This window comes from Saccopteryx bilineata, chromosome 4 (genome assembly GCF_036850765.1).
Source record: "Saccopteryx bilineata isolate mSacBil1 chromosome 4, mSacBil1_pri_phased_curated, whole genome shotgun sequence".
In the NCBI taxonomy this organism is placed as follows: domain Eukaryota; kingdom Metazoa; phylum Chordata; class Mammalia; order Chiroptera; family Emballonuridae; genus Saccopteryx; species Saccopteryx bilineata.
In genome coordinates, this window is record NC_089493.1 from 165,020,224 (window position 1) to 165,044,596 (window position 24,373).

Genomic DNA, 24,373 nt, shown 5'->3' on the forward strand with positions numbered 1-24,373 from the left:
CAAGCTAGCAACCTCGGGGTTTTGAACCTGGGTCCTCTGCTTCCCAGTCTGATGCTCTGTCCACTGTGCCACCGCCTGATCAGGCGACTCAAATCTTTCTTTTATTTTTTATTTTTTAATTAATTAATTTTTTTACAGAGACAGAGTGAGTCAGAGAGAGGGATAGACGGGCAGACAGACAGGAACTCAAATCTTTCTTAATTAAGGGTAGATATGAGTCAGACACTTAAAAAGATGTTCTAATATACTCACCTGAGGATTGGAAAGAGGAATATTTGCATTAGATGATACTAATATTAATCTCTTAATTATTTCATATGACTCCTGTTTAGAAAAACTTTCCTATAGTTTATTTTTAATAGTTTTATATCTTCTTGGCTTTTGACATACAAAGCATTTAGCATTAAGAGTCCATTAGGTTATTGAAAATTAATGGGAAACGGTAATTGTTTTTTTCCCCCATTTGTTAATCTAAACTCTTTTCTATTTGTGAATTTATTCAAATGAATTTTTTTTTTTTGAGTGGAGAACTATTTTGTCAAATATCTAGAATTGTGGACATGAATGCCTTGGTGGTAACGTTCAGAAGAACTTGCTACATTTCTTTTAAAATAATAAAAATTGTAGAATCTTTTGCCCTGATTATTTTACTTAATAGCATGTTTTTCTCGAGCAATAGATTCATTCATTTTAGAAACCAGATTACTAAAATATATTCTGCCATCTGCTTCTCTTCCTCTTCCTCTCCCTTTCTCTTAGCCAGTGGCTCAATTGGTTCAAGCATCAGCCCTGGATGCTGAAGATAGCTTGGTTGTTTTAGCATGTCAGCCTTAGGCACTAAAAATAGCTTGGTACCAAAGCATCAGCCCCAGATGGGTTTGCCAGGTGGATCCTGGTTGGGGCGCATGCAGGAAGGAGTCTGCTTCGCTATCTTTTCTCCTCTCACCTAAAAAAGAAAAAAAAAGAAATTTAGGGTAAAAAGATAGATTTGCTTGAATGTACTGTATATTTCCCCTTCCTCAAGTTACTGCACTGCTCACAAAATTTAGGGGGTCGGGTAACATGCAGATATTCCAGTACTTTCAGCCTTTTGTATAGTGCATTTTCACCAATGAAATAAAAGTAGGTTTTGTGTCTCATTTGCATAATAAAACAACTTTCTTTGACTTGTTTGCTTTTCTGATGTTCCTATTTAATTAAAAAAATCAAATGTGTTTTTTAATCACTTCATATTCATTTTGAAATATCCCCTAATTTTTGTGAGCAGTATATATGGACTTTTAATAAAGAACACTAGAGGAAAAAAAAGTTACTAGATGGGATAATGAATGAAATGTTGCCTTCTAACTGACTCCTCACCTATATTAAGCTAAGCTTCTTTTTGTGTGTACAGGTACAACAGAATAGCTCGGGAATGGACTCAGAAGTATGCGATGTAATTAAAGAGATTATTGGATAACCTCTACAAATAAAGATAGGGGAACTCTGAAAGAGAAAGTCCTTTTGATTTCCATTTGACTGCTTTCTATGAGCCCACGCCTCATCTTCCCCTGTGCACATGTTTACCTGATACAGCAGTGCTACGTGTTGTACATACTTGGAACAACAAACTAGAAATACTGTACTTCTGTACCAACATTGCCTCCTAGCAGAGAAGTGTGTGTGTGACAAACCAGTTCTCCAGGCGTAACCTAGGTTTGAGACTAAAAACTTTCTTGTTGACTTAAATTTGGATAATGCCAAGATGAGAGGTGATGGGTATGGTGTGTGTTTGGATGGGGAAGAAAAAAGCTCCACTGACCTGTAGGAGATGGTTTTTAAGTGGAATCCTTTTAAACTCAAAACAGATATGGAAAGGTGAAGAACACGAAGCTGTTTCTGTATTCATTTTATGCTGAAGGACCTACGTCTTAGGTGAAAGTTATGACCAACCAGATTAAAATCTACCCACATCCTGTATTTTAAGGTCTAAGATTAACTGGACTGGAGCTATTAGTACATACAGTGTGATGGGCTTTGTTCCCACCTCTTACATCTCCCCACCCTTTAACCCTTGTCCTTTCAGCAACCCTCTTTCTTCCATATTCTTTGGTTTGTATGTGGTTTCTCAGTTAATACATAGCTAATACTCTTATTTTTCTTATGTTTTTAACTGCTTAGGTCTCTCGATGTAAGGGTGAAAATTCATTTGATGGAAATACTTGTGTATATTTAAAGACCCAGTTGCTCCTCTGGAGCTGGTACGTTCAAGAATGATTAATCTATGTAATAAACTGATTACTACAGTCATTACATATAATTTTGTGTGAATAGGCTTTTTGATTTTTAAGAACTTTCTCTAGCTGAGATTAGTGGTGACTTTTCCCCCACACTTGAAAAGTTTTTGTTTATACTGGTTGCATTTCAAAACCATGAAACAGTTCCAGTTTACATAGTAAAAAGTATATCTTGAAAATAATTTTACTGGACAAGATAAGGGCATAAGCTTAAAACTTCTCCATGAAACTTATATGTGCAGTATTCCAGGAACATGACTGTTAAACTAAATAAGAAATTTGCTTTATCAATGAAACTAAGCTGCATTTCACCAAAACTTTGTGACATTTCTTTGGTACACAGGACAGAAAACAAAGGCATTGCTATTTGGTAAGTTAAGCTTCTGTGATTGTTAAAGAGCAACATGGACCAAACCTGGGAAACATGAGCACAATCTTGTATTGGAGAGTCTACGTAATTACTTTGCACTACCATTGCAGGATGTTCATTCAATTTTAAATTGTACTGTATGTGGCTTTTTGAAGTCTTCCCTTGACTCTAGTAAAATATAGTTTGAAACTTGTGAACAACTATGTTTGCCTGAAACATTGTTCATGTGAACTAGGCAAGTTACCTTTTTTTTCTCTTCTCCTAATATAATTGTAAACCAGGCCAGACTGAAAGCCATGGCTGGTGCTCACTAGCCATTAGGTTCTTTCAAATGCATCTTTACACTCTTCCACAAAAATTGAGGAATAAATGTCCACTGCTTTTGGTTTTAAACTTGTTCAACTTGTCTTCCCTCTCAGTGTCACTACTCCTCCATCTTGGAATTAAAATGTTACATAACCTGAAAACGCTAATAATTAGAGTATTGCATTATAGCTGCTGACTGCTTAGTAATATTTCTTTAACATTCTTGACCTTGCAAAGAAGGTTCGACTATTAACAGTTGTGGGGAAAGGAGTTAGAATTGAGCTCTAACCTAAAATTACCGTGTATTCTCACTATCATGGGCAGGTGGGAATTCATCAATTTTTGTCTTGCTGTTAACTATACCTATTGACTATAGGTCAGTTGTACAGACCCTGAAAGCCAGTTCTTTGTCATCTTAGAGAGCAGCCGTTCATTATCATTTATTAAGTCAAAATGTAAATATTTTCACAAAAGTGCTCTTAAGTCTTTTTTTAAGTGCTAAGTAAAAGCCATTATTATGGTGTATGGGTGCCTAATGAAAGGGTGGACATGGTCACAAACATTAGACCCTTGAATGCAGTTTGGTCTTGCTCATTTGAGTGTGAGGATATTTTGTCCAGTCTGTATATATATATGCCTTGATCAGAATGAAGGCTCAGTCAGGGACCCATCTTTCCCAGTCACAAAAAGAAGTGTGTCACTCAGGATGGTTGTCACCTGGAATCACATTGCTTTTCAAAGGAGTATCTTGCCTTTTCACACGTGAAAGCTTGTTTGCAGTAACCCTGATTATCTTGGTGAGGCAGTGGTTACAAGGGAGTGTCAATTGTATAGGTTTCCTTTGCTTTGCTTTTTAATTATGTGGAGTGCTTGGTCAAGTTATAGTTGGAGTAGTTTCCTTTGGTGAAACGGCATGATTTCAGATACTAGCATGCTCTTTCGTTGGCCAGTGGTCAAAGGTAGTATTGCCCTTCCGGTTTGTATACTTCGGGTAGTTTGGAAGGAGGGCTGTTGGAGCAGGGAGTGGCAGAAGGTCTGTAGAGAGAAGGATATGGTGGTAGTCACAGAGAGGAACCCATGTTCTCTGCCCTGATCTAATAGTAATAGAGGCAATCTTTCTACTTCTAGCTGCCCCTGTACTATTTCACTTTTTGAGTCATTCTTTGCCTCAAGTTATTTTGATCCTTAGCAGATTGTTGGAGAAATGAAATCTTTTAAAAATTTTCATTTATTGATTTTAGAGAGGGAGAAGAAGGGGGAGAGAAACATCGATTTATTGTTCCACTTATTTATGCATTCACTGGTTGATTCTTGTATGTACCCTAACCAGGGATCAAACCTACAACCTTGGCATACTGGGATGACACTCTACCCTACTGAGCTCCCAAAGCCAGGGCATGAGAAATTGTTTCTAAATTATAGTTGGAATGCCTATATAAACTCTCCCTTGTTTACAATTAAGGTGTAATTGGGAGGTGTTTTTCTCAGTTTGCTATATGGGACCTCTTAACACCCCAGTGGCTAGGTTTTAATAAGTAGAAGAACTCTCTTTAGTTCCTGGGTCTTCTGAATTATGAACATATCTTTTCTCCCTTCCTACTCAGCAGTAAGTGTCTATTACCCCTGCAGAAAACTGTCACCAGTGTTAAGGACCCATTACCTCTGTTTGATTCCATTTGTGAACACTATTTTAAGTGATGGGTTATTTTGGTGGGTGAGATGTTATATAAGAGAAAGCAGAGTTTTAATATGAAAATGACTGTGAAGGTAGTAAGCTACCAGATATACATTTATACACATTTAAGGAGAGAAAATAGACTTCCTTGGGGACATTCCTGGAGCCTGTTCCCTATTTAGTTTTTCCTTATGTTGTATATGCACTTAGATGAAAAGTGGTTCTGAGTTTTCTACCCCACAAAAGCCTTTCTTTAAAGCTTTTTTCTAACCTTACTTAGCTCTGGCTTGCATAAGTAGTTAGTATTTAAACCCCTCTGAATATTTCCAGGCCATTTGTGGGATGAGCTTAGAAATAAGACAACAGCCAAGGTATCACTTTGTCAGGGTTAATATTTATAATATTCCCTCATTGTAGCCAAATTTTATCTTAGTTAATATAAGTGGGAAAGTTCAAAGGTTGGGACTGACTACTAAAGCCTTTAGGCCTTGGGCCTCAGTAGTTGAATATATAACATAATCATCATCCAGCTTTGCCCTTTCTCAGTGACTCTTCCTGGGCTGGTTGAGGTTGAGGCAGATATTTTTGTTAAAAGTGATCACTTTTCATCTTTGAATTATTTGTGGAGCTGCATTTGATTAGAGGCAAACTGTAATCTGCCTCTTAGCATAAAGACATATGAATATCTTAGCATCAACACAGCAGCTGAATATTTTCAATTGAGTGGGGTTTTTGTTTTTAATCTGTGTAAGTTGTTATTGGTAGAATGGCCTTTTCCAGGGCTAGGGCCCATGATTGCCCTACTACTCTGAAAGCAAATGGTTGATTATGTTTGGAAAGGCCAAGAGGAAGCCATTAAGTGCCCAGCCAGGCTTCCGGTGACTTCTGTCCAGAGAAGAGCAGAGCTAGCATTGGTATAAAAGTGCTGTACACTCCTTTTCAGACACCTAGGGATATGAGAGGTGGTAGCCACCATTTTCCCAGACACCAATCTCTCCTTGCATTGAGCCACTTGTTCTATTTGAATTTCTTCCTAAATACTGAAAAATCCTGACTCTTAAATTGTATGGCCCTTGAGAGTGAGTATGTGTAGGGAGGGTTTAGTTTTGCTGACCTCAGGACCAACACTCCCCAAATTGCTAGCCTTCTCAGCTTTGAAATTTCCATAGGAAATTAGGGTAGCTTTAGAAGCTCCCAAGCTTGGGGCTTCCTTAGAGGTTTTTAGAAACAGCTGACAAAATACAACCTGACCCAATACCATCTCCTGGTTGATAGTTAGCAAAAAGCTAGGCAACCTATCTGACAGTAAGGGTGTCTGGACTTAACTCCAGCTAATTAAGTGGCAATACTAGTTAGGTCTTAGCAATTTCCCCTACCTTCAGTCAGCATCACTACCATCTCTGAAAGGTGTGGGCTCTTACAGAGTGCTGTTGCTGTAAAAGTTGAGGGGAGCTGACCTTGTTTCTGAGGACACCCAGAAATCACCTGCTGCAATGTGACAAAGAGCCAGAGGAACCTAAGCTTTATCATCCTTTTTGGAAGGGTGGCTCCAGGTCATTTCAGGCTGGCCCTCTGGGGACAAAGAGGGTATAAGAGAAGGGGTGAGGGGAGGTTATGGGCAGGTACTATTTGAGGGTGAAGCTGGAGAAAGGTCACTTCCTTTTGAAGTTTCAGATATAAATCTTGAGGAGGGGGGCTGAATTTCTTAGTGATTTCTCCTCTGACACAGTGTCCCTGGATTCATTCTTATTATTCTGCTTGGACATCGACTGACTTTTGGTGACAGATGGGTTGAAGTTTCTGTGCCCTCTGATGGCGATGTATCTGAAATACATTTGCTTGGAGTGAATGCTAGTGCCTGAGTGGCCAGCAGAGGGCAGTGGTGACCCACAGCTCTAACAACTATGAGGTGGGTGGTCAGTAAATCGGCTTGGATAGAACCTGAGAGGGGCTTTTGTTGGGATGTGGAGGCCTGTCTGGGTTTGGCTTTGTTCACAGTTTATCCAGAACTGGATGGACTAGTGCCTAGTTCAGTGAGATTCCATCATAGGCTTACAGTCAGGGAACAGCTTCGTGTTCTAGCCCAAGGCTTGCCAGAAGTGTCCAGCTAGTAGCCCCTTTCTCCCCTTCCCCATTGGTATAGCAGCCATATCCCTGTGTGTGGACAGGTTAGTGGGGTCCAGGCCAGGGCCTTTGCACACTTGGCTACAGGTTGCATGGGGGCAAAGGTCTGTCCATTGCTTCATGTGAAAAGGAGAATCTCATATTTCTGGCAGCTCTCTGCCTGGTGCCCACTGTGGCCCTTCCCCAGAGGCAGGCAGTCCTTGTTACCCCAGCCAACTAACTAGCTCAATCTCTTGCCTGCTCATCTCCTATGGGCAACCAGATCATGGCTTTTCATACCCTGGAGGGTGGAGACCTGGGGACCTGAGGAGCAGAAGGGATGATAAAGCCTGAGAAATGTTCTTCTCTTGTCTTTTTCAGTCTATCTTGTGTTTGGGGCCCTAGGTCTCCTAGTCTTCCAGCCTGACAGCTGTGAGCCTCTGGGGCCACTACCCAAAAGCCAGCTGCCTCTTGGGGAGTTCTTTGAAATTCCAGACTTGGCCATCTGGATATGCAAATAGCTCCAGAACTGCTGAGTTCGCCAAGTGGCTGTACCCCAAGCAGAGCTGTGAGAAATAAGTACCATTACCTCCAGATGGGAAACTGCCTTGGGGCTATTGGTACTGGAACCAGGCTTTCACCTGCTGACTAGGAGTGGAGAGAGGAGTCTTGGGGGGCTCCCCAGGTCCTGCTCTAGTTCCTAACTTTATAAGCGATCTTAACATCCAAAAGGTGAGTTGGGAGACCCCCGGGGGCCCTTTCTGGAGCATGAAGCTCTGGACCTAAGAAAGTCTCTGGAACAAGGAAGGAAGCCTTGGGTCTAGCCTGGCTAGAGTTGTGGGGGCTCCCCTGCAGGGAAAGCTGGCTCCTGCAGTGCCAGATGCAGGCAGTAGAGTTGGGCTTCGGCAGCCCAGAGTAGGGTCAGCAGCCTGGCCCCCAGAATGCCTTGCTCTCCCCCAGGCCTCCCCCTGGGGCTGGTTATCTGGCTGCAGCAGGAGGAATGTGTGCTCTGGGGGGGGGGGGGGAGGTCAGGGTCAGGGCGGAAACCTGGGAATGTGGATGTGGACTCCTGCCTGCCTCTGTCCGTGTTTGAGGGAGGGAGCCGTGGAGAATGTGGCTGACAGGCCTCAGGCGTGGGAGAGTGTAGGCCTGCCTGTGTGCGTATGTGCAGGAGGGGGCTGCCCATGTGTGCAGGAACTTGTGAGAGTGAGAATTGTGAGCATGAACATTCCTTAGTGTTTATGCTTATGGGTGTGAGCATAAGCTGTGTAGCCTTTGAGGAGCAGGAGTCAAGTCTGGGTTTGAATCACAGGCCTATGGTTTTTCAGTTGTATATTCTTGGGCTAGTTTATTTCTCCTTTGCTTAGTTTTCTCATCTAGGAAATGCCCTCCCCCTACCCATAGGCAATGTTTGGTTGAAAATGTCTATCAAATGAAAAGTTTGTGACTGTGGGTGCTTATAGGTTCAGGGAAGTAGGTATGACAGTGGGACATCTTTCCTGGGTTCCTGTACAAGCCAGTATTTTAATCTCTTAGAGCAGGACCAGCCCATAGGACACCCAGGGGTTCAGAGCAGGCTGTCTGGCCCCTTTGGGACCCACTTGGCAAGGCTTATAAGTGTATTCACAAACAGAATGGGTAGGCATTTGGATGGATATGCCTAGCCAGCATGTGTGTCCTTGCCCAGGTTCTGTCTGTCCATCTGCTTTTCTTGGAGAAGAAAAGGGGAGTCCAGCTAACCCTTGTAAATAGAAGCCAGGAGCTAGTAGGAAGAGTTGCCTCCAGTCCTGGGAATTGGGGAGGTAATGTGAAGAGAGGCCTGACTTAACCATCATTTTGTTTCCCAGACCTACCTGAAGAATGAAGGTTAAGGATGAGCCATGGATAATTTGTAGCATGGTCTATAGCAGCGGTTCTCAACCTGTGGGTCGCGACCCCAGCGGGGGTCGAATGACCAAAACACAGGGGTCAGGGGTCGCCTGTGTTTTGGTCGTTCGACCCCCGCTGGGGTCGCGATCCACAGGTTGAGAACCGCTGGTCTATAGCCCAGGATCCTTGCTTCCTCATCCTAGGTCACAGGCCACCTAGTGATTCTACCTCTATCTCCTAGTTAAAGAGTGCCTCTGGCCTCACCAGCTGGTGGCACAGTGGATAGAGCGTCAGACTGGGATGCGGAAGGACCCAGTTTCGAGACCCTGAGGTCGCCAGCTTGAGCGCTGCTCATCTGGCTTGAGCAAAAATAAAAAGCTCACCAGCTTGGACCCAAAGTCGCTGGCTCCAGCAAGGGGTTACTTGATCTGCTGAAGGCCCGTGGTTAAGGCACATATGAGAAAGCAATCGAACAACTAAGGTGTCACAACGAAAAACTGATGATTGATGCTTCTCATCTCTCTCTGTTCCTGTCTGTCCCTGTCTATTCCTCTCTCTGACTCTCTCTGTCCCTGTAAAAAAAAAAAGAGTGCCTCTGTGTGTCTATGTGCATGTGTGTGTGTGTGCGCGCACACACACACACACACACACACACATGAGATGGGGTAGGGTGTTGGAATCTTGGATCAGCAGGCAGGATTTGGGGTCCAGATACCCACAGTTTGGGGAATTAGCCACAGTCACACAACTAGACAAAACTAGGGAATGTTGGAAGTCTTTTCCAGGTGAAACCTTTAGGGGGAGCTTCCTGGCTTCAAGGGATCCTGGAAGCCCCTAGCCCCAGGCCTTAATTTTAATTGGAGGAAGTGAGGGCTACAGCCCAGCTGGAACCACAGGAGTGGCCTGTAAGGGCGTGTTGAAGGAATGATCTGGCCTTGCTCCCATGCACATGCACCACTGGGAATGGGGGTGGGGGGTCTGATGGCTGAGATCAGGGGCTAGCCCTGTTTCTTGCCTTGGATTTGGACTAGGGAAGGTTTTCTGGGGGCTCTAGAACTGATGCCTCAGTTTATGTGGCTAATTAGGGATGGTCCTTGAGTTAATGTGGGAGGTTCTGGGACCCTGTATAACTGGGTCTCTGTTGAGTGGGAGGTACTTTGTGTCCTACAACTTTGTGAGTGGCAGGACATAGGGTTAGTAGCTATGCACCTGGTGAGATATTGGGGGTGGTTTCCCCACCGAAGTCCCAGGGTGTATGTGGCCCTTTATTAGAGGAAGTGATAATATGTGGCCACTATGTAGGTGAGTGCAATGCAGCAACATGAATTGGGTTTGTGACACTTGAGTTGTGTTTCCAAGATGTGTGTAGATTATTATATGTATATGTATGATATATATTTATATAATAATGGTAGTCAAAACCATTAATAATGATCCTAAGACCTTCTGTGTTTTGAGCCTGGCCTTGTGTTTGCCTGTGCCACAGAGTTTGTCTATTGTGCCATGTTATTTTCATGTTGGGGGATGTTATACAGCTGTAACTGTGTCTTACTTGCTGGGGTACAGCTTACAGTGTATGGCTCTGTTGTATGCTTGGGCTCTTGATTTCATTGTGTTGCCAATATGGGGCACTGTTGTATAGTGTGATACTCGTTTGACAATGTTCTTGGAGATAGATGGTGGTGGTGATGCATAATTTGGCTGTGTGACATTTTTGCTTTGTTCTGTTATTTTGTTGTACAGACAGTATATAACTCCCTACTGTTGTGTGGCTGAGACCAGCTAGTGGAATGTATGACTCATTTTGTGACCTGGTGATGTGGGTGTCTAGCGAAGGACCATCCATTGTTGGATCAGGCCCTGTTGTGTTGTGAATTGGCTGTCTGATAGTGACCCAACTGTATCCTTCTGTGTATGTGACCCTATTGTATGTATCCATGAGAACCATTTGTTTGACCCTACTGTGTCATGACATGTTGGACGGTGTGGTGTGGTGTAACTCCATGTGATAAGTATGCCTCCTTTGTGGTGGCCCATAGTGTTGTTTCCCTGTACAGATTGTGTGTCCGTGTGACCCCTCTGTACTGCAGCTGTTCCCCTTTGCGGGTTGGTGTGTTGTTTGACCTCAGCCCCCACTGCCCTTCCCCCGCACTGTCCGTGGAGCCGTGCAGCAATCGATCGCCATTGATTGTCCCTGACGAGCTGCTCCACTTTCCAGCCAATGTCAGGAGGGGGGATCTCCGCCGCCCTGGTGGTGTCATTTCCACACACTCCCTGGGCTGCTGCCAGCTCGGGCGCCACCAAGAGCCGGCCTGGATTGCCCAGAGCACGGACCGGAGCGTCCACACTGCGCCAGGACGCATTCGACGGTGCGGTCACCCTGCCTGCCTGGCCTGTGGCCCTGCACCCAGGCCCTCCCTTCCCTGGGTGGGTATATGTAGCTGCCACACCAGTTTGAACTCTGCCTGGGGGAGGGGGCAGGTACCTAGGTGGTGCCCCTGCAAGGCTCAGGTCTTTTCCTGCATTGGAGGTGCAGGGCCCACCAACTTTGCTGTGGCCCAGACAGATGCTAATGATTTCCTGGGAGGCTCTGGTTATCTCTGGCCTCAGCCAGCCAGTGTACTGTCCTGGGCAGGCAAACACACCTCCCCACCCTCTCCCTCATGGTTATGAGCCACCCCCAGTGCCCAACAGCCCACCCCTCACCCCTGCAGTGACTATCTCCTGGACAGTGAGGGTCACAGACTGCCCAGGGCAGCCCCACACAATCATACAGTTAGGTCACACTATCACACAACTAGTTCATCCCACCACTCTGGCTCTGTGGGAATGTTTGCTGTCCACCTAAGATGCTACTGTATCCTCTTCTAAGCCCCTTACCAAAACCCCTGCCACCCACCCATGCTCATATGAGCAGGGAGAACTGAGGCTTAGAGAAGCATAGCTCAAGGTCACAAGACCCTTCACCTGCTCAGCTGAGTGGGTCACTGTCTCTTAGAGCCACCTGGTCAGGAACTTGTAGTCCCTTCCCCCATTCTCCGCGGTCCTCTGTTGCCCAGGGGCCAGAGTCAGTTTCCAGGCTCCCCAGTGGAAGTGCTGACGTGGCTCTGGGCAGCTGTCTGGGGCTGGGAAGCGGGGCAGATGTCACAGTGCCCAGGGGAGGAGGTGGCTCCATGGGGAGGGTGGGCAGGGCCTTTTGCCTGGCTAGACATGCCTCCTCCCCCAGGCCTGGCTGTTTGGGGTTGGGCCAGACTAACCTGCCTCCAAATCTATCTCCAGCTCCTCTTTGTGGCTGCTGACAAGTGTTGCAACTTCTCTGGTCTTCCTCCCATGTCAGAGGAGAATAATAGTACCAGCTTTAGATGAGTGTATGCCTCAAATGACAGCAGGTGTGGACAAAGCCTCCAGTCCCATGCTGGACACTGTTCCTGCTCAATAAATGTCAGCTCTTATTATTGTTGTCTTTGCAAGTGGGAATTTGTTGTGTCCAAAGGCAAAACTGGGTCCTGAGGGTACCAGCTGGCTTCAGAGGTCATTCGAGCCAGCCAGCCTCCTAGCCCTCTGCATCTCTCATGCCTTTCTAGCTTTGTTCCTTCTCATCGAAGTGTCAGCCCCCCTCAGCTTTGCCTGTTGCCAAGCTGCCCCCACTCTCTTTATCGTTGTGATTCCCTCCTATCTGGCCGCCACATTGGGTCCCTCAAGCAGCACAGCCCCATGGGAACAGCAATCGATGGGGCGGAACAGCCTCTCTGACAGATGGACCCATGGAGGCTGGGCTGTTTCAGCAGAGCTCCCTAGGAAACCAGAGACAGGAGCCGAGCCACCATGGCTGCCTCCTAAATAGAAATGGGAGGTGGTGGGGAAATGAGGAGGCCAGAACCTCCAACTAGCCACAGGCTGGGCCAGCCCTCTGGGAATGGGTCTGGAGGGACAGGGCAGTCCCTGTGCTTCTCTATAGGTCTGGAATCTGCTTGAGGGGGAGGGTTCTGAAGACTGCCTGGTAGGTGGGATATGGCTGAGTCCCCCTCCATGGGCAAGTAAAGCTTTGACAGTCCTTTCCCTGTCCCCATCGTGGGCACATTTTTCTAACAAGCCCAGAGGCTGGTAGGCTGGTAGTTGAGCAGGCAGGCAGACTGCATACATACCACATGCCTCAGGCCACAAGGGGCCCTTGAAGCTGGAATAGCGGGAAGACCCTCTGCCTGTGGTGTGGGAGATGCCAAACCTCAACTCCTGTCTATGTGTGCCTCTTCCCAGCTCCCAGATTGGCCAGAGAAGTTCCCAAGGTTTTTCAACCTCCACACTATTGACATTTTGGGCCATTTAATTCTTTGTCCTGTGCATTACAGAATGTTGAGCAGCATCCTTGATCTCTTGATTAGGTGCTAGTAGCAGCAGTTATGACAACCAAAAAGGTCTCCAAACATGGCCCAGTGTCCCTTAGGAGGCAAAATCACCAGAGTTGAGAACCACTGGTCTAACCTGAGTACTAGCCTCCTGAGTTGAAAGGTGCAGCCAGGACCCTATGGGAATGCCCAAGGTCCTCTCTGTGGAGAGGTTTCCAAAACAGCCTTGTTCCCAGTTCTCTCAGGCCCAGGAGGGTGGAGGCCAACAGTTCACCTCAGCTCCTATAGCCTCAACTGCCAGGTTGGAGGGAACCATACTTGCTTGTATGGCAAGGCTGTTGGTGTCACCTACTCGGCTGTGCCAGGTTTGGTGCCAACAGTTCACTGCTGGACTACACAGCTTGGGGGCAAGGGAGTGGGTGTGGTCATGGGGGGTACTCGGGTTGCCTGGATGGCCTTCTGTCAAGCCAGCTTGAGATGGGGGAAACCAGCATGGATGATCAGGTTCCTCACTTCCCTTAGTGACCTGGCAAATGTCTGCTGCCTCCCTCTGTGCTGGTGTTGGGCTGGGGGGTGGGGCTGACAGGCCTCAAAGCCAGCGGGGGCTACTGCCCAAAGTAGGAGAAGGATTGTGGACACAAGTCCAGCAGGCTCAGCCAACTGACAGCTGGGCCACCTGAGTGCCAAGTTGTCCCCTCCAAGAAGGGGAGGAAGGCACTGTGGGCTGGCTAAATGGTGCCCGAGTCCCCTATCCAGAAGCCCTTGAGTGAGACTCCCTCTGGGGTCATCTTCCTCTTCCTGCCCCGGCAGGCAGGCATTGAGGTGAGGAAAATCGCCAGTGTACAATCTCACTGCTTGGGAAGTCCCTACTTATGTCTAACTTCCTTTCCTCCTCTCTGCCCTATTCTAGCCTATATGCTCTGGCCCCTGCAGAGTCAGGGCACAACATTTTAGGTTCTGTGGCCAGGGTGAGCGGTTATTCCAAGAGAAGAGAACCCTCATGCTTAGGGGAGATTCATTCGGAATACAGGTCAATGGGTCCCTCTGTGGATAGAGGGATGAGGGTACCTGAATGGGCAAAGCTGAGGGAATGGAGAAGGGCACTGGTGCCAGTTGATAACACTAAGGTCCACAGACAATAGCATTGCCCCAAGATACACTGAACCTAGCAGCAGCCTAGGGGGTCCGGGGGGGGGGAGGAAGTGGCTGGGAGGTGGGCAGTAGCTTTGAAACCAGAGATGGACCAGGCTGGCTGAGAGGACAGCTTGGGGCTGGGGTTTAAAATAGTGCCTCGGCCTGGCCAGGATCGAATTCGGGTCACCCATAAGGCAGCGTGGCCACCACCATCCAGCTCGAGTTTCTTGCCTTACTTGATTTGATGGAGGGGCTATACAGGCAGGTGGACCTAAGGGAAGGGGTCCAGGCACTGCCACTACAGTACCCTGATGAGGCTCTGGCCTGTTTCCCTTCTCCACACCCACTCGCATGGGACAGATTGCTAAGATGTTCCTGATTTTTTTCCCCTCCTCTTCGGTAAACATTTATTTAACAGCAACTGGGGACCAGACCTTAACCAAGCGTGGAGATGAATAAGACCTTGACCCTATCCCAGACCCCAGGACTCCTGGCCCCCAGGATTGCACAGAATTGGGAGGGTGATCAGTATTCAGCAGAGACCCTGTACCTTTTACTAATGTCCTAGCCTTATTCTGAAAGCCCTGGGCATGGGGAAAACAAGGAAGAGAAAGACCCCCTCCGTGCTACAGGCTACAACGGTTAGACTTCAGATTATATACCTGACACCAGAGAAATGAATGTGGCCACAGTGGGGAGGAGAGACTGTTCATCTCTCCAGTGTTTCCTGGAGAAAGGACCAAATGGAATGACTTACCTCCTTCACCAAGGCAAAGTTCTTAGACACAAGTTTGAAAGGGCAGTCTGGTCTTTCTGTGTTCAACCAGGGTGCCCACTTCCTCAAGCTGACCCATGAATGAGGGGAAATGAAAGGGGGGTCCCCTCTTTATTTTACAGAGGAAGTATGTAGTTCTTGCCCTGACACACCCCATTATGCTGTTAGAAAGGGAGAAAAGCTTCTTCAAATTTACTAAAAAGTTTTGCCTACCCCTAATCTTTTCTACTCCACACTCCCTTCCTGGAGTCTCCTGTCCCTGGGGACAGTGGCTCCTGGGGACTGGCAGGTAGAGTTCCTCCCCACTTTCCTCTCCTTCCCCAGCCATGGGTCTGAGTGGGAGGAGGTGACTGTAGGCCAAGCCAGCTCAGGGCCAGATCTCTTAATTTTATTTTATTTATTCATTTTAGAAAGGAGAGAGAGACAGAGAGAGAGAAGGGGGAGGAGCAGGAAGCATCAACTCCCATATGTGCCTTGACCAGGCAAGCTCAGGGTTTCGAACCGGAGACCTCAGCATTTCCAGGTCGACGCTTTATCCACTGCGCCACCACAGGTCAGGCCAAGGGCCAGATCTCTTAACTGGGGCAGTGGCCCACCCTCCTGACAGAACTCACATATATCTAAAAAAGCGTCTTATGATTGAAGCATGCCCAATTTAGCCGTGCCGTAAGTAACTTTTTATATTTCCTCAGGGAATCATTTCACTTATGAATCTTTTCTGAATCTGCAATCTTGATTAAAAGGTTTTTTTGTGTGTTTTTTTTTTTCCTGTATCCTTGCTTCTGAGATGCCTCCCTAGTGAAAAGGGTGGTAGCACCACCATTAGTTCTCCCTCATTAGCTTGTCTGGGGCAGGAGAATTCTTACTGGGGGTCTGGGGAGCAGCAGCCAAGCCTCTGCTATAGTAACACCTGGGGGGGTATGTGACCTGAGGGGAAGGTAGACTGGAGGACGGGCTCCCAGAGGGGTGGTGGGGGTGTTGGAAAGGGGAAAAAACTATTTCAAATTGACTCAAAAGGTCTGCCTGACTAATCTCGTCTACTCCACTCTCCCTTGCTGGAGAGTCTTAGGCCCCTGGCCAGTCTCCTGCCCACATATACTCCCCTCCCTGCTCCGTATCAGCCCCACACACCCTGCTGTAGGGGATTGTCCAGCCCATTTTGCCTTTAGGGTATTTCTTCACCAGTAGTTTAGGAATTGGAGGATACTGAGCAAGGATTCAGCTTGAGAACACAAAACTGGTTCAAATCCTGTCCTTGTTGCTGCACAGCTGCCACAGCCTGGGTAAGTCACTTCTAAGATAAGAGCCTCAGTTTTCTTATTTGCAAAATGGGAATGCTGTCGCTAAACAGATTACTGAGGGTTTACTTAGCACAATGCCTCCAGAAAGGCAGCCTTTGTTATCTCCCTTGGGGGACCCCAGCACCAGGAAGCAAGGTTGGAGCAATGCTGAGGGTCCTATCCCAGTTCTGACCTGTATCTAATTCTTTTGCTCAACCCATTCATTATCTAGTCCTGGTGACACTCCTCGAGGTGGAGGGGGTGGGACTGGCATAATTATCTCCCTGAGGTGAATAAAGGTCTGATGGGGTTGGGACTTGCCCAGAGACTGCCCTAGGAGGCCCCCCCAGACCTCCTGACCCTCTCCCCGAAGAGACAAAGGTTAGGGCTGCAGCAGGAAGGCTGGAGGGCAAACTAAGGTGAGAAGCTTTGAACTTAGAAGTACCTTCCCTGTAGACTCCTTCCTGGAACCCACCCCTCCCCATCTCCTCATAGTTGGGAAAGAGACTTGCCCAGGTGCTGGGATTTCTGGCTCTGACCTTTAACCTCTGACTTCTGGCCTTGGAGTAGGCCCTGTGAGGGCCAGAGTCGTGACTGGGGGTGGGGTACGAGGGGACAGGCAGTGGTGGCAGTGGAGGCGGCAGCTGTGGGAGTTAACGATTTACGAGGGGCCCCTTCCTGAGGCCTCCCTCCTCCCAGGCCTGGCAGGCAACCCGTGACTTCCCAGGCGGCTAGACACAGAACCAGTCCCGCCAGTTCAAAGAGCAGTTCGTTCGGGCCCACCCCCAGGCACTGTCTGAGCACCCCATTCTCAGGAATCTGAAGGGGAAGGCAAAGTAGGGGCTGGTTGGTTGGGTCCCCTGGTCTGTAGAGAGGCTCAGTACTGTTTTCAAAAGTCACAGTGTGATGGACATTTACCACCCTTCCCTGCCTTCTGGGACCCAGTCTCTGAGGGGAAGCTGAGCCCCACCCCTCCACCCTCAGCATGCCTCCCCATAGCACCCCACCCTAGCCTGCAGGTCTTGGGCTGGGCACTTTCAGGCCAGGCTGGCTTCTGGATGCCCAAGCCCCCCCTTCCCTTTTGAGCCTGGTCTGGGGCCTCCAGGTTTGGGACACTGTACCACCGCCGAGGCCCATTCATGTACCTCCAGCCTCCTCCTGACAGGGAGGGGGCAGGACCCTGGAGCCACAGCTTTGGCTTCTGGGAACAGCAGTCCCACTTCTGTAAGAGAGACAGTTGAACCATGATCATGCCTAAAAAAATCAAGTTACTGTCAGAGGCAGATTGTGCCCCCTCAAAATGTCCTCTCCCCTCTCCCCTTCCCCACTGTATGTGGGTACAGGCTGAGTTAGTTCCCTGTGCCTGGCAGAGAAGGGGGCTATGTCTGGTTGTGGCATGTGTGTAGCTGTGCCTGGGAAGGGGAAATGCAGAGTGTGTGTGTGTGTATTGGCCTGGTTTCTGCTCCCTCCCAGCCTCACCCAGTCATTTTGTTCTGGAACTGGAGTACCCCTCATCTTCCCTCCCTTCCCCCTGTTTACACAGCTCAGGGCCAGGCTTGGGGCCACCAAACTGACTCCTCAGGGAGGGCCGAGCCTTGGCCTCCTAAGAGACAAACCTGGCTTCTCTTTTTTTTTAAGATTTTATTTATTTTATTTTATTTTATTTTATTTTTTTACAGGGACAGAGAGAGAGTCAGAGAGAGGGATAGATAAGGACAGACAGAAGCGGAGAGAGATGAGAAGCATCAATCATCAGTTTTTCGTTGCGAGACCTTAGTTGTTCACTGATTGCTTTCTCATATGTTCCTTGACCGCGGGCCTTCAGCAGACCGAGTAACCCCTTGCTCGAGCCAGCGACCTTGGGTCCAAGCTGGTGAGCTTTTTGCTCAAACCAGATGAGCCCGTGCTCAAGCTGTGGACCTCAGGGTCTCAAACCGGGGTCCTCTGCATCCCAGTCCAACGCTCTATCCACTGCGCCACCGCCTGGCCAGGCTAAGATTTTATTTATTTTATAGAGGAGAGAGAGAGAGAGAGAGAGAGAAAGAGAGAGAGAGAGAGAGAGAGAGAGAGAGAGAGAGAGAGAGAGAGGAGAAGCAAGAAGCATCAACTCCCATATGTGCCTTGACCAGGCAAGCCCAGGGTTTTGAACCAACGACCTAAGTATTCCAGGTCTACGCTTTATCCACTGCACCAGACCTGGCTTTTCTAATTTTCCCCTCTAGTTTCACAGCTCTGCTGTCCTTTCAAAGGTCATGGGGACAGGGGTGGGGCGGTCTAAGGACAAATGGCCCATATGTGAAGGCTGAGACCGCAAAGGCCTGGGCCTCTTCCCCTGCCCATGTCTGCACTCCTAGCCTGCCCTGGGATTTTGATTGAGGTCATACAGTTCAGTGTGACCCACCCCTGAAGACTGTCCAGAGTCAGGGCTCCAAATGATCCTATTCCTATCCCATACATAATGGGTCAGGGGAGTATAAGGGGACCAGGCCCAAGAAGGGTTGACATTATGAGGCCAGGCTCAGTCTTGGCCATCTTTATTGGAGACCGTAACTCCTACCTTCTCTCCATGCAGCCATTTCCCAGTCATTGGATGTTTAATCAATGACAGACATTAGCTGATAAATAGCTGCCATGGAAAAGGTAGATCTCTCAGACAAGGCATGGATTTAAATCCTGGTTTTGCTACTTTCTAACCTTGAGCAGGTGTCAGAGCCTGATGATTAAATAAGCATATGCACAGAGAGCAATTAATGTGGCGCCTGACATATAGTAAGTGCTCAGAAAGATGTTGGCTACAATTATTAGTGGTATCTACTTAGTGCCCAGGCTTCAGGCTCAGGGCAGGTAGAGGATCTTCCCTTGCCCTCAAAGAAGTTTCATGGGTGGTGGTCGTGAGGGGACCGGGAGACAAATGAGCAAATAAAAGCTATTTTTGTGCAGTGTGGTCACTGTGGCTATGAGAGAGAACTGATGAGGGAACCCAAAGCCTAGCCACAGAGTGCAGTTATTCAGCGCATGCACTGCAAGGAGGCCCCTGGCAAAGGAGGCTAGGAAGACTAAAAGACAGTCCATGACCTGCTGCCAAAAGGGGTACCTAGATCTGCCCAAAGCAGGTGATTTTTCCAAATTTGCACAAAGGCTAGTAATGGCCCCATAGCTATGGGCCAAACTGAGGCTGAGAGTCAGGGGTTCCCAGTGGAGGTGACTTGTGCTGTAGATCTTCAGTAAGAATTTAATGGGCTGAGCTTGCTTAAGGCCCTTCTGGGCAGAGGGAGCATGCAAAGCCTTGGAAACCTGGGGGAATTTTTGGGTGTCTGCAGGAACCACTAGTGTTGGTCAGCAGGGCCCAGGGACTGCAGGGACACATAGGGCTGGTTGGGAAAGCCAGGCCCAGTTGGGGAAGGGGCTTGGGCTGAGTTGTCTGGGTTCTGAGAAATCACTACAGGATGTGAAGCAGGGGAACCCTAAAGCAGAGCTGCATGTGAGAAGCCTCACTAGGACAGCAAATCTCAGAGGTTAGAACTTTAGTGCCAGTCTCACTTTAGTTTCCTCATCTGAAAAATGGGGATGATACTACTGCTTGGGCTGATGTAAAGAGTAAATGAGATATTTAGCACAATGCTCTGTGTCAAGGGTAATGTCTTCATAAATGCCAGCCATGGATATATATATACATATCCATATATATATATATATATCCATAATTTTATTTGTTGATTTAGAGAGAGACACGAACATCAATCTGTCCCTGTATGTACCCTGACCAGGGATCAAACTGGCAACCTCTGTGCATTGAGATGATGCTTTAAGCAACCAAGCTATCCAGGCAGGGCACCTGCCGTGGATATTATAACAAGGATCCAGGAGAGCAGAATGCAGAGTACTGGACTGACATACTTCTACTTAAAAGATGGGTCTTTCTTTCCCCCAAAGGAGCTGGACACTTAAGGAACTTGCTTCCTGAATCTAAACTGATTAAATAGCAATGCGAAATTTAAATATTCCTCTTTGGAGGCAGGGAGAAAGTAGGGAAATAGTGAACCAGGGTGGCTTCACTTCTTATGGAAGGGGGCTGGGGTGGGGTTGGTTTTCCCCAAGGCCAGACCTCATACCCAGTCCTGCCTGGGTGTCCCACACTTGTCTCATTTGTTAGGGTGGCACATTCTGTGTGGATGGTCCACACATGACATTTTCTGTTCATGTAGCATTTTCCATGTGGACAATTCTGTCCCTTTCCCCTCTGGTTCCTATCTGGGTTGGATAGGGGAGGGTCTGGATCTCCCTCTAATTCTTAATTTCCAGGAGCAAGGGAAGACTCCTAGATCCATCCTCTAAACTGGGCCAGGCATATGCCAACACCCCTCTTCCATTGGGGATCACGTTATCTTCATTGCAGTCTGCAGCCCCTTAGCTTTGCTTTTATGAGTTGGGGGCAGAAGTCTCCAAAAAAATGTGGATATTTAATAGTAATTCGCTAAGGTGGAAACTATTACTTACCCATCCTCCCTCATGGATGCCAGCATGAAGCTTCCTTTATGTGTGCAGACTTGATTTTGCACTGATCCTCAGCTTCAGGAACTCTGCAGGATTGAGCTTCATTTCTTGGGTCCTAGTCCTCTGAGGCCTGCTGCTAACTCTTGGGCAACAGGTGTCTCCTCACAGTCTGTGCCTCAGCTTCCCTAAAAGGTAGATGAGGATGGGCTAAGTGTTTGAAGATCCTGGAGCATCTAGACCTGGGACCCTCCTTCCTTTTTCTTTGTATGGTCAGTGCCAACATGATACCTGACACTCAGGGTGGGGCCTAGAATGTCTTTAAGCCACTTTTGAGTAATGATGTAGAGGTGTTTATTTTATTTATTTATTTTTTTGTGGCAGAGAGAGAGAGTAAGAGAGAGGGACAGACAGGAAGGGAGAGAGATGAGAAGCATCAATTATTTGTTGCGGTTCCTTAGTTGTTCATGGATTGATTTCTCGTGTGTGCCATGATGGGGGGGGGGCTAAAGCAGACCAAGTGACCTTGGGCTCAAGCTGGTGAGCCTTGCTCAAACCAGATGAGCCCGCGCTCAAGCTGACGAGCTCGGGGTCTCGAACCTGGGTCCTCTGCATCCTAGTCCGATGCTCTATCCACTGTGCCACCGCCTGGTCAGGCTAGAGGTGTTCATTTGCCTTAAAACTGTTCCCAGAGCAAGTGCCTCGTTTTCACTCACATAGTGTTTGCTTGGGTTGACTTTGAGGAAGGGTGCTAGGGAGGAGAGGAAAGGCTAAATACCTCCCCTAGGGAGCCATTCCTTGAATATAGTTAAGAGAAAACATTTCGTAGCATTTGTGAAAAGAGAAGAAATGGCCACAGTTTGGGGAGGGGCCACTTCCTGTGGCATAGGAGGTCAGGAGGGGTAGAGAGGCAACAAACACATTTCAGGTGAACTCTGTCCTTTGACATGTCCCTCACTCCCCCACCCCCTAGCGAGGTCATGGTACCAAGGCCAAATTTAGAAGACTGCTCCCTTAGAAACCTGGACCTCAAGGCCCTCCACTGCCTCCTGGGAGATCGGCAGGCTGCACAGAGGAGAGGAAGCAACGAGGTGGGAGCTGGTTTCGCTTCTCCACTGAGGCAACGTGGAGCAGGGCCTGAGGCTGGAGGCACCCGAGTTGCCAGTTAACTCCCTGTTATCTGGGCCCCAATCGATCTAGGGCTGCAACTGTTTAACTCTAGGCAGATTTCCCCAACTGCTCTGCTCCCTACTCCCCAAGGGTCTGTGGTCTGTGTTTCTCTGCCCAGCGGAAGAAACACAAACTCACCCCCACGAATTCCACAGAATTGCTGAAACTTTCTGCTTTGGGACTATTTGCAGTTTGGGATTATAGGAGCCTGGGGTTTACTCTGTGGGTCCCTGAGATGGCGAAAAAGGAATTCTGCCATATCATTAGCCCAAGCTGGGCACATGGAAAGGGCACAGAGGGCAAGGATATGCCGGCCTAAAATCTGTACCCTAGGCTTTTGTTATCTCTTTCAACCAGTGTCTGCTGAGCGCTGTTTTAAACTAGGCACCATTGCAGGCTTGGAGTTCCTAGGCCACGGTTCCAGGGTACCACAATGTGAGTGCTTAGACCCGGAACTCAGGGCTTAGGTTGGCGGCGGCCTAGGACGCAAAATGCCTTTTCTTGGATCAGTTTCTCCATCTGTGAAATGGGGACAGGAATCTCCGCCCCTTTTCTCCCGGGGAATCAGCGCCCAACCAGTCAGGGACAGCGCCCTGGAAAGGTGGGGTCTCTCAACCCCCGTCTAGCTCCAAGAGCCCTCCGCTAGGGGATACGGGACCTACACGCACCTGAGCTGAGGGGCGCGGTCAAAACCTCCCTATTGGTCCTGGTAGCTTCGCGGCCTGCTGAAGATGGAAGGGGCAGAGGGATGGCGTTTTTCAACGTATGGTGGGTGTCCAAGCCTATGCACCCCTCACAAAACCGAGGAGGTCCTCTTATTTTTCGTAAAGTTGTGGGAAAAGAGGTGAAGACGGGGGCGCGCTGGGGAGCTGAGTCTGGGCCGACGTCGTCAGAGCGCGGGGAGCTCGAGGCGCAGTGGCTGCTGCGGCTCCGGCCTCAAAGCCTGCGGCGTCAAAGTGGCCAGAGCTTTGCTGGGAGGGAGGCGGAGGGAGAAGGGAGGGGAGCCGAGGTGGGGGGGGGGGGAGTGGCGAGTCCGGTCCGGGTTTTGCCGGCAGCCCCCGGGCAGCGTTCAGAGCTCCTGCCCGGGCGGGCGCGCGGCGGCGGCGGCGGCGGCGGTAGAGGTGGCGGAGCCTGAGCGTGGATGTAGAGGCGGCGGCACTGGCGGCAGCAGAGGCGGCGGCGGCGGCGGCAGCAAGAGCAGGCGCCCAAGCCTAGCGAGAAGAGCGGCCAAACCTTACCCCCCGAAGCCGGGCCCCGCGTCCCAGACCTGCCCAGCCCGCGCCCAGCCATGCGCGCCGCCTGCTGAGTCCGGGCGCCTCACGCTGCGCCCTCCGCCCGCCGCGCCGTGCTCTGCTACGGAGTGATTAGTTGCTTTTCGTTGTTTTTTAATTTGGACCGCGGGGAGGGGGAGGAGGGGCAGGTGCTGCAGGCTCCCCCCCTCCCCGCCTCGGGCCAGCCAAGGCGGCGTGACTCCGGCTCCGGACCTGGGCACGGCGAACGGCGAGGCTGGAGCGGAGCGCACCGCGGCGGCGGTGCCCAGAGCGGAGCGCAGCTCACCGCCCCGCCCCTCCCCCTCGTCCTCGCGGCGGCGGCGGTGGTGGCGGCTTGGACGACTCAGAGAGCGGGTAGGTGTCGGGCCACGGCCCTCCCCCGACCCCCCCGGAGGCCGGCCCCCTCCCCTTCCCCGCCTACCTCCCTCTCCTCCCCCGGGGCCCGGTACGCAACCGGGGCCGGAGTTCGCTGCAAGTCGGCGGAAAGTTTGGCGGCGCGGGCTCCCCCGAAGTTCAGGTGCGGAGAGCCAGAGACAGGGAAGGAGGGGTCCGTGTTTGGAAGGGGCGGGGGACATCCGCAGCCTGAGCCCCGGAGCCCTAGAGTCTGGGAGCCCTAGCGCCTGTGATCGCTCGGTGGCCGCTGCTGTACCCAAGCTTCCCCAAGCCGCAGTCGGCGCGGTCGCAGATCACTGAGTTCAGACAAAAAGAGGGGTTTTAGGGTCGGGGACTGCGGGTTGGACGCTGTCGACTGGGGCTGGGGCTCTCCCAGCGAGGTACCTTCCTCTTCGCAAGTACTCTATAGTTGGAGGGCGTCGGGGTGGCGGGAGCCGGGGTCCTTACCTCCCAGTGTTGGGCGGGCGCTCCGCCTGCGGGGGCGGCTGATTGGAGATCCCCGGCGCGCACTCCCCCCGTCAGGCCCCACTCGCAGCTCTGCGTTTTGGGGGCGATGGTATCTGCTCTGAGTGCCCTGGACCACGCGTGGCTGAGTCTCCCTCTCCACTCGGAACGGGCGGCGGCCACACTTCCCCCTCCCGTTCCTCTCCCCCGCTGCCTGCAGGGTGCCTGGCGGGCTGATCAAGTTTGACCTTTTTTTCCGTCAAACTATCACGCCCCCCCCCCACTCACCGCGCCCCACGGCCTCTCTCTCCCTTCCAGCCTTGGGGCTGGGGGAGGGGGGGGGGTTCAGGCTATCTCCCGAGCCCCGCGTGGCCAAGCAGCGCGCAAAGCCAGGGAGGGAGAATGGGGGTGTTCCTCTCGCTGCGGAGCTGTGGGAGGCGGGTGTCCCAGGCGCCCACCTCGCAATTATG

At 49.7% G+C, this 24,373-nt stretch overlaps 2 protein-coding genes and 1 long non-coding RNA gene across 9 annotated transcripts in view; 2 read left to right on the plus strand and 1 right to left on the minus strand.

Moving 5' to 3' along the window:
- UBE2D2 (ubiquitin conjugating enzyme E2 D2) overlaps positions 1–3,113 on the plus strand; it is a 67,393-nt gene extending 64,280 nt beyond the window's left edge. For both annotated transcript variants that reach the window (XM_066272671.1, XM_066272670.1), the window contains exon 7: positions 1,394–3,113. In XM_066272671.1, the coding sequence (XP_066128768.1) occupies positions 1,394–1,439 (46 nt within the window). In that variant the 3' untranslated portion in view covers positions 1,440–3,113. The remainder of the gene's footprint in view (positions 1–1,393) is intronic.
- Positions 383–24,258, minus strand: LOC136333472 (uncharacterized). 2 transcript variants are annotated; one of them, XR_010731043.1, is made up of 3 exons: positions 23,907–24,258; positions 20,632–20,813; positions 383–946 (listed from the first exon to the last, which is right to left on the minus strand). It is a non-coding gene; the product is annotated as an uncharacterized lncRNA (long non-coding RNA). The 2 variants fall into 2 exon arrangements; XR_010731042.1 differs by lacking the exon at positions 23,907–24,258 and adding an exon at positions 22,464–22,756.
- CXXC5 (CXXC finger protein 5) overlaps positions 21,634–24,373 on the plus strand; it is a 34,980-nt gene continuing 32,240 nt past the window's right edge. For 2 of the 5 annotated variants that reach the window (XM_066272666.1, XM_066272664.1), the window contains exon 1: positions 22,889–23,420. The gene's annotated coding sequence lies outside the window, so the exon portion shown is untranslated. Of the gene's footprint in view, positions 21,717–22,888; positions 23,421–23,493; positions 23,584–24,373 lie in introns of those variants that run through there. The other 3 variants (XM_066272668.1, XM_066272665.1, XM_066272667.1) reach the window with 3 other exon arrangements.